General features: G+C 35.0%; 2 protein-coding genes across 3 annotated transcripts; one reads left to right on the top strand and one right to left on the bottom strand.

The window, feature by feature from the left end:
- Nucleotides 1–709: 709 nt before the first annotated feature.
- tex9 (testis expressed 9) lies at nucleotides 710–4652 on the top strand. The gene is made up of 12 exons (XM_024295150.1): nucleotides 710–852; nucleotides 1767–1900; nucleotides 2248–2311; nucleotides 2400–2476; nucleotides 2629–2674; nucleotides 2781–2854; nucleotides 2933–3084; nucleotides 3370–3461; nucleotides 3638–3811; nucleotides 3946–4080; nucleotides 4266–4400; nucleotides 4475–4652. Exons 1-12 carry the CDS (start codon nucleotides 805–807, stop codon nucleotides 4550–4552), a joined length of 1209 nt encoding a protein of 402 aa, XP_024150918.1. The 5' UTR covers nucleotides 710–804; the 3' UTR covers nucleotides 4553–4652.
- A 47-nt stretch (nucleotides 4653–4699) lies between these two features.
- On the bottom strand, nucleotides 4700–9207 carry mns1 (meiosis-specific nuclear structural 1). 2 transcript variants are annotated; one of them, XM_024295148.1, is made up of 10 exons: nucleotides 9015–9207; nucleotides 8445–8657; nucleotides 8024–8151; nucleotides 7837–7939; nucleotides 7081–7310; nucleotides 6709–6925; nucleotides 6511–6618; nucleotides 5614–5871; nucleotides 5080–5205; nucleotides 4700–4938 (listed from the first exon to the last, which is right to left on the bottom strand). In XM_024295148.1, exons 1-10 carry the CDS (start codon nucleotides 9015–9017, stop codon nucleotides 4834–4836), a joined length of 1491 nt encoding a protein of 496 aa, XP_024150916.1. In that variant the 5' UTR covers nucleotides 9018–9207; the 3' UTR covers nucleotides 4700–4833. The 2 variants fall into 2 exon arrangements, with proteins under 2 accessions (XP_024150916.1, XP_024150917.1); XM_024295149.1 differs by having other exon boundaries at nucleotides 8445–8654.
- Between the last annotated feature and the right edge of the window lie 461 nt (nucleotides 9208–9668).

Here is a 9668-nt window from a genome sequence, read left to right as displayed (position 1 = left end):
CAAAATTCAACTCGGGTGAGATAAATACCTGGTACTGAACAGTGCAGGTGAAGTTTTTCAGATTCCATGTATTTATTGCAAGATAATCAATCAAATGTAAATCTATGTGTACAAATAAATAAGTAAACAATAATTAATGGCAAATCCATTCTCATTTTAATTTCATAAAGTCTGTTGATTTTCAACATCAAAATAATACAAACAGAAGATTATTAGAACATTAGTGTTGTCACACATTGGACTGTAAAGATGGATGATCATTGATCTTAACATCAAGAATGTGCTGTCCACTGTGATGCTGGGTGGTTGTTTGAGTTACAATCAAAAACTCACCATACTCGAACAAAATAGTTTTTTCCAATGTTGATTATATTTAATGTAATTTTAATTCAAAACATTTTAATGGCATATAAATCAATTCGATTTGATTGACAACCTGAATCAGACATATTTGTTGAATGACATCTGGTTGGATCGTAGGAATATGAATCAATTAATCAATTAAGTTGATTATGATTATTATTAATAGTAACACATAATGTGTAGCTATTTGAAGATTAAATTAAGTTTTAAAAAAAGTTAGATATCTTCATGTTTTTACATTTAGAAACCCACCCAATTCAATAAAATGAACTAAAGTTTGATGATCTTCATAAACTTACTAGCAAGTGTCTGAGTAGCAGCATTAGATGATTTTATTTTGAAAGGTAACAGCATCAAAATGTCCATGGGGAGTTGCCGTACTGCGTCTGCGTCCAATCTGCTGTTGCTAAGCAACCCCAACTTCGTTGTTTTCCAGTCGCAATGGCTGAAAAAAGTTCAAATAAAGCGGTTCCGTCCGTCATTTCAAAGGTACGTCGAAGATTACGCGTTAAAGTAGAGTCTTAAATGTTGTTCCACCCTCCAGCAGAAGTTGGACCGTCGTGTCAGCTCGCATACACTTTACTTTGTAAAGTAGCCTGACTAAATGCCCTTTTCCGCTCTAGCTGCGTGTACATTGTGTACACCGGACTTCTGTTCTGTGAAGCGAGTACAGAAAAAGCATCTATGCTCAAATTACAGCTCACCTTCAAAGCTGCTTCTAAATCCTCTAAAAAAAACCTTAGACACTAATTTTCTGTTCATGTTTAATAAAAACAATACCTCAATTTGACACATTTTTCATATGTATTTAGTTAAATCAATGTTTTTTTTTATTAATAAACAAAATAGTTTTCTAATGGAAAAAATAATTTTGATATAACACTTAATCAAATCATGTGAGATTAGAAATATAATCAAACTATGACCTTGTAAATCCAAGTCAAACTGATTCATTAATACCCAGTACCAATTAATTAATAGATTAGGGGTTTGATGGAACATGATCATAGTTATTGATCAATTCTTAGCAATGATATTTTGTGTAAAATGAAGTGTTACAGGATTTTGTCCTTTTCATCATTAGTATTTTGCTAATTATTTTGTGCATTTTGTCTATAAAGAACATGCAGTTTGCTTATAAAGTTGAAGACAAAAAAATTTAAATGTGGAAATGTTGAAAAATTATTAGCATTACTGGATCAAATTGCTTAAACACACAACAAAGCTTTACTGGATTTTTTCTTATTGTCAAGGCAGGTCCACCTTAAAATATGAAAGAGCATTTGTGCAAGTGGTGACTTTAATATTCAAGGAAGAGAAAATGTGGAGTGGCATTAAAACTCATTTTTAATAAATATTTCACCCTTTTTATGACATACATCTTAATTCTTGTTTGTGTGTAGACTAAGAATCGTCCCTCCTCCACCAGTAAGGCGGAGAAGACAAAGAAAGTTCAGTTCAGACCGCAGGCAAAATCTGCCTGTATTCTAACCAACAAACCAACAGATGACCTTTTATCAAAGGAAGAGGAGTACAGGTAAGACTGCCATGCCCGCTACTGGTTTGCAGTATTTTTATGTGTTGACAAACATACTTCTGACCATTTTAAATAGTTATTTGCATTTTTCCTGCAACCGTTTTTCTCCACAAAAACCATATTCTGTTTATTTGTTTATATATGGGTACTTCTGGTGCTTTGGCTCAGACATTACTCCACTTTTATCTCGTATATAAGTAGTTTTATTGTCATTTTTCTCTGAAATTCTTCAAAATCCACTAGATTTACACCATTTCCTGTTCTCATTTAGCTCAAAAATATATTACTATTAATCACAGACAAAGAAGCTATAATTAAAAAAATGTTTTTGCTTTATTTTATATCAGATTAATAAACGCAGAGCTTGAAGCCAAAACAGCAGATCTGGTGAGACAAGCAGAAAAACTCATAGTAAGTGTAAGAAACAAAAAAATTACAATAAAACCAACAAAGAAGGCATCTAAAGCTAAAACATGTTCCCTTTTTGATTGTGTTTCAGAGAGAACAAAGTGAAGTTCTGTCAAGACCTCTATCAAATGTCGTTCTCTCTGACTCAGAGGATATTGAAGATTCAAGGTAAGTCATACCTCCAACTCAAAGCTTCAGTTTTACTTAACAAGAATTGCTTTCACATCTTTTTCCGGTTTTATTAATAAGTGTACAGTTAAATTATGAATATAACAATAATTAACTTAAAAACATGTTTGTATATTTTTTCATATTTGCAGTACAACAAAGTTTGAGCCGTGTCTTGTGGAGGATTCCAGCATAAAGGTATCCATCCATCAAATTCAAAACATTTATATTTAGTAAAACTTTGAGGGATTTGTCCTGCAGACACAATACATGCTAATACATTTGCATGTATTTATTTTTCCAGGTGGGGCCCAAAAATAAATTTACACTGACCTCACAAAACTCCAAACATGGAAAAAAGCCTCAGAATAAATCACTGCAAGTATAATTTTTTTAAAGTTGATTTTTTGTATCTATGTTACTCTTTTATGAAAGGTTTTGTTTTCTTGATTTCAGAAGGGCGAAGGCGTCTCATGATTCTGCAGCTGTTGATGGAAACACAGACTTTTCCTTGGCAAAAACCATTCAGGAGCTGGAGGAGAAGATAAATGCTTCCAATGAAAAGGATGTGGAGGACTTGTGCAGCGCTGAAGACTTTCCAGGGTCAGGTATGGTTCTGGTGACTGAAGAAGCACAAACTAAAAATAAACATTATAAGAATTTACTAAAAATGTTTAATTTGTGTTTGCAAATAAATTCCCCTCTATTAAAAGTAACTGATTGTAAATTCTGCTTCTTTGTTTTGGAACATACTATACATTTATGTTATTAATCATCTTTTTGTCACAACATTTTCTAAAAAAAATACGTTTAAAAAGTTACTGATATATATCTTAGGGGAAGATAAACCCAAGAATTAAAAGATTGTGGTATTCTTTGTGGTTTTTTTCAAGGTGTTTCTGATGCTCACATTCGAGTATTTAAGGCAAAACTAAGAATTTTGCAGGAGGAACTGGACCAACTGTCTAGTGAATATTATAAAAAGGTACTGTATACTTTTCTTAGGTAGTAATATTTTTAGATTTCCAAATTGTTAAGATTATATTTTGAGTTTTTACATTTTAAATATACAAAAATTGAAGCCGTCAGTTGTCTATTCAGGATCTGTAAATTCAGTTTGATGAAAATATCTCCACTGAACCTCCTTTTCTTCTAATGCAGGATGATGAAAATGCCATTCTTAGTGCAAAAATTAAGGAGCTGGAGGAAGACCGTGCCAGGCTCCAAAGAACCACCAACATTCAGCAAACACAGATCGAGAAGCACAAAGCTTTGGCTGAAGAGTCGTCCAAAAAATGTGATGGTCTTCAGGCACAAGTGTCTGCTTTAAACAAGGTTTGTGTCAGCGGCAGATGAAGATTAATTTTATGTTTTCAAGCCTAAATGAATCTGATTCATTATTCAAAACTGTATTTTCTATCCTGGTGAGCTCCTCTCAAGTTTCTGAATTCTGGTTTTACTTTGTGTAGGAATTGGAAACTTTGAAAAGATCCCAAAAACAGGCAGGAGCTGTCCACAGCACAGTGGAGATCCGCCTGAACAGAGCCCTGGAGGAGGTCGAACGGTTAAAGACCCAACTAAGTAAAACCAAGCAGATGAACAAGGTAAAAGCACCACAGATGAGCTTATACTGACATTGCATCAAATGTTATTTCGTGTTTTTTTTTAGTTCTTTTTAATCAAATTCTGCTACCCGGCATAACTTCATGCATACTACATGATTGGTAGTTTGTAACAGATAATGGAACATGTGCTATATCCCACTTTCCCTTCTGAAATGTGAAATAAGGACAAGATAGGTGAGGAACAAGAGAGTAAAGAGAGATTACTCACTGAGAACAACATGCTCAAGAAACAGAAAGCTGAACTGATCACGGGCTTCAAAAAACAACTCAAGTTGATTGACATCCTCAAAAGACAAAAGGTAGGTGTGTTACATTTTTATGTGCTGTATTTATTTATTTATTTTGACTGAAATCTGACCTTTTTATTGCATAGATGCACTTTGAAGCTGCAAAGCTGCTGTCCTTCACTGAAGAGGAGTTCATGAAAGCTCTAGACTGGGGAAAGTTATGAATGCATGATCGAGATAATAAAAGGTTTTTATTTCAAAAGTGTAGGTAAATATGAGCTACAGTCTCTCTTTTAGAGAATTGAATATAAAGATTCAAGTGTGCATTTCTTTTGAACCCACTTTATTTCACACTTTAATAAAAACATACATTGTTGTACTGTGTTTTTATTGCATGAAAAGTATTTAAAAAAAAACAGAAAAGTGCAGAATCATTTGGTCACTAACCACAGCATTTCCTATGTAAAACTAAACTGCCCTCTAGTGGCAAACTAAAATAAGAGATTCAATCCTCTTCCCAACCATCTTCAGAGACGTCAGCCGGACGTGCTTTAAATTTCTGCCGGAAATCTTCATCAAAGTGCTGAAGGTCATCTTCACGCAGCAAGCCCTGAAAGACATGCAGCCCTGAGTAATTCTTTGTACAGGTTGATGCAAAGTGAATGGTCTGTGGACGAGTTTTGAATGGATACTTAGACGTGTCCTGGGTAGTAGACAGGTCTAAAGAAAAACTTTTGTTACTGTTTCATACCTTAGGATAAAACCCCAGGAGCTTTGTAGCATGACGCTTCAGAAGTTTCTGCCTCTCTTCTTCTACTATCTTTCTATGTAGAGCTTCTCTCTCCTGCTCACTTGCTCTCTCCTGGGCTTTCATTTCCTTCAAAGAGAAAAAGCAAAATTGTCTTTAAAAAGTAAAGTTGATCTAACAAGAAAAGGAAACAGATCATTTTGAAAAGGCAATGTTGATTAAGCAAATTCTTGAATCAATGTTCTTTTAAATACATGTTTGTATTTTTTTCAGGCAAAAGAATCAAATACATTTTTAATGTGAAAATTCTAGCTTTTCAAATTAAAATGTGACCAAAAACAATATTTTTGATGAAAATCTAAAACATAATTTAATACATGATTAAATTTAGTTATTTGTGAATCAAAATAAAACAAATTCCGTATTTTGGCAGCGATACCCAGCTCTAGTGTTAATTTTAAAACTCTCATTTGGAAAAACGACACCGGAACCACCTTGTTGGTGATCCGGTCATTAACCAGAGCATGAGAGTCATACCATCTCAGCCTGGCGTTGGCGTCTCCTGTCCTCCAACAGTTTCTCCACCTCTTGTTTGTGTTCGAGTTGCTTCCTGCGGCGTTTTTGTGCATTCATCTGCTCAATGCGGTCGTCCTCTGCTAACTTGGCCATCATCATTTTCCTAAAGGCTTCCTCTTCCTCTTTCTCTGCTTGCCTCCGCATCTCAATGAAAGCCATTTGCTCCTGGCAGGACTGCTGCATCATCAGCCTCTTTCTGATCTTGTCCTCCATTTCTTGCTGTTTGATCAAAGTTTTAAAAAAATGATTAGTAGTAGCAGCAGTAGTATTAATGACAAAAGTTTATAGGACACATTTATGGATGTCTGCATGTGCATTGTAGTTAATCGAATGGTATCCATAGATAACTACACTACAGTATGTAGACATGTTTGAGTTGTGAGCATAAATAACTATCTCTTCAACAGAACTCTAAATGTTTTTACAGGAATGACATATTTTAAGACTTAAATGTCCTTGTCAGGTCTCATAATTTGAAGTTAAACAATATCTATATATATATATATATATATATATATATATATATATATATATATAGATATTGTAATAATAATTTGCTTATAAGGAATCTTACATTTGGTTGATGCATTGATGCTGCAGTTAATTCTCCAAGTATTCAATTATAATTTTTTTTTATTCTGTTTTACATTTAAATGTTGAAGAATTAAGTAACCAAAGAAGGAGCCAAAGATTTTTAATATCAAATATGTAATAATAGGATTTTAATTTTTCTTTCCACTCTAAACCAGACTTTATGTGGTTTTAAAGTTTCAGAATAAAGCGTTTTAACCTGACCCATTTTAACAAATTATCTACAGTAACCCGTCTTTGCAGATCTGTATCGAAATGACATCTTACAATTTCCTTCTGACGGTTTGCCTCCTCCTGCTCCTCCAAATACAGCTCCTCTCGAATGCGTTCCATCTCTTCACGCTGCTGCTGCTCTTCTTGAATGTTCTCACACAACTGGAGAACACAAGGGGAGATGTCGTTAAAACCGCTCTCTGTGTCAGTAACCAAACAGATGGATTAACAGAAGAAAAAACGTGTTTGAACCATTTTGTAAAGGTGATCCTTGGCTTGTTCCCTCTCTTTGATTTTATTCATTCTGGTCTCCTCCATGTGCTGCTGCTGGCTTGCAAACTCCATGATTCGCCTGTTCTCAGCCTCCACCTTTTCCTGCTCCATGCGTCTCCACTCAGCCTGCTGTTGTTTGAACTCTTCAATGAACTGCTGAGTAGCTTTGACCTTCTGTAACTTCAGCTGTCTTTCCCTTAAAAAAAAAGAAAAAATATTAGGGCTTTTGTGTTGCTTGAAGTTTTTGTTCTCCAAACAAGATGTTATTTTCTAAAATACTTTAAATCAATCTTCATTATTGTTCAGAAATCTATTCATAATTAATTTGGTACTCAAAAATGAATGACTCACAGCTGATCTTCCTCATAAATCCTTCTGACGATCTCGTCAACCATGAGCTTCTCTTTCAGGAACTCTTCATATGCTTGTTGCCTCTTGCGTTCCTTCTCGATCAGCTGCTCTTCCAGCTCTTTCTGGTACTGCAGCAGCTGCTCGTGGTGTTTCTGCTCCAGCTTCTGCTGCTCAGCTGACGCTCGCTCAACTTCACTCTTCATTTTGTGAGAATAGTCTGCATCTTCACGCTAAAGGCATATAAAAGAGACGCAATACAAGTTTGCATTTCTCTTTTTTTAATCTAAAATTGATGACAGAAAAAGGAAGAATACAACATCCAGCATCTACTAAAAACATTCAAAGTGAAGATTAAAGTCATATTTTTATCAAATCAAATAAATCTTTTTGAGGACTTTTACAGACTAAAACAAATGTCCTGAGCTTTTTATTTTTTTTTTTACATTTTTTTTCTCCATGGTAAATGTAAGCCTCTATGATTGAGTTTTTCCATTTTTTTTTTAAGTTTAGTTTATTTCAGGCAATAAAAACAAAGAAAACATACTAAGAAATGTCTTTCCTCAAAGAAAAGTTTTAGTAAAGCTTAAATATTAATTACTGTTCACTGTTCTTTGGGCGTAACGTATACTTTATACTTACAGATTTGACATTTAGCTTTTTTTGGCTGGTGTCTTTATTTTTATTGATACATTGTTATTATTGACTGTTTCAGTTCTATAGCTTCCCCCCGTATGAACCAAAGAGGGCAGTGCTCACCAAAGTTTCAAACCTCTTGGCTTCCTGCTCAGCAATCTGTGCAGCTCTTTCCTTATTTAGATATGCCAACCTCAGCTTAGTCTCCAGTTCCCGAAGCTCCAAACTGAATGTTACAAAACAGGAAAGCTCAAATAAAAAGTTTCTATTTGTTCATTGACCAAGAAAAAAAAACAAAACTCTGGCTTACCTGTTCTCTCTAATGCGCTGTCTCATTCTTTCATCACTTTGCCTCTCATGGTTGATACGAGCCAATTCTTTGGCCATTCGTTCTTCTTGTTCAAGCTGCTTCTCTCTGTTAGCCCTTTCTTCTTCTGTCTGTAAATTAGATTTATGCACATCATTTCTACAAGTTTAGGTAAAGATAAAGAGTATTTTAACAAAAAATATATAGTTTAGTGAAGCAATACTTATTCATCATTTGCTTAAAGTACTTAAAGTCCCACTCCAATCATCATTTAATGATTGAAGTGGGACTTAACAAAGTTTTTACAAGAACATGTTAAAACACAGAAACACAATTTTCATTTATACATGCTTAAGCGATTGTGCTTTGGAGAAAGAGAAAAGCTCAGAAAAAGCTAAAAAAAATGGTCTAAAATCAATCAAACCTTGAGCATGGCGGTCTCCAGCTGTCTTTCTTGGAGCTCCTGCTGCACCTGTCGCAGGTACCTTCTCCTCTCGTAGCTGTCCTCCTCTCTCGTGCTGGCCTGCAGCTGCTTCTCTCTGTCCAGACGCCGAGTCTCCTGCTCTCTCCGCATCTCCTGAGCCTGCCGCTGAGCTATCATCCTCTGCTGCTGGCTGTGCATCCAGTGGCGACTCTGTTATTCCAGCCGAGAAACAGGTTAACACATGTAGAGGCTACTTTTCCGATTGAAGCCTCCTGAGGAACCGATGGTTCAGTTTGGAGTCTAATGCGCTTCTGTCTCATAAAAAATACAGTGCAGTCCATTCAGTTAATTCTTATTTACAAAAACAAACCAGAAAGCAAACACGGTCGACAGAAATAAACTCTCCTCTCTTCGTCCTTGAAACATGCAAAACTACAAAGTAAACAAAGAAAAAACTTTTTTTTGGCACCAACACAATCATTACCTGTAGGTTAATTACCACAGTGGGGAGTTGCGACACTGCTAACAGCTAAACTTTAGCTAACCAGCCAAGTAGTGGATAAAACTTACCATCTTTCTAAAGCTTTCAGCAAGTTTAGACTTCGTAAATTAACTCTCTGTGGTCTTTACTATACGTGGAAAAGATGAAAAAGTGTCTCAATATCTAATTAAACTATTGAGTTTGCGAAGTCAACCTTTTTTGGTTGAAAGTTTAGCGTTTCATCCGTTGTCCTGGGAACGGCGGCTAGTCTTTAACTCAGCCAATGAAAATGAGGTGAGATAGTGACGTCACTAACAGGAAGAGGGTCCGTCTAAACATTGTTTTCAAAGTAAACTTAAAAAATGTGACTTTTTAAAAACAATAACAATTCTAGCAAAAACTCACATGTGTATATATAAATATATATATATATATGTGTGTGTGTGTGTGTATTTTTCCCTTTTATGCGATTCGATATGCATCTCGATACAAGGTCCACAGGTCACGTGTATAAAGACAAAGACAGTGGAAAAAAAAGACATTGTCTATATCTGTGGTTTTCAAACGATATTGCTCGATCCATTTAATTCCCTCAATTTTGTGCATCTTTAGCTGATACTGCCGTCACTCCCACTGTCTGATCAATTTGTTGATACGTATCCAATATCTTTTATATCTCATATATATATATATATATATATAAAATAGTTTAGCTTTACAAGAGAAAATGATTTGAAAATAGG

This window comes from Oryzias melastigma, linkage group LG3, assembly GCF_002922805.2.
Source record: "Oryzias melastigma strain HK-1 linkage group LG3, ASM292280v2, whole genome shotgun sequence".
In the NCBI taxonomy this organism is placed as follows: Eukaryota; Metazoa; Chordata; class Actinopteri; order Beloniformes; family Adrianichthyidae; genus Oryzias; species Oryzias melastigma.
This window is presented reverse-complemented; position numbering and strand designations above follow the sequence as displayed.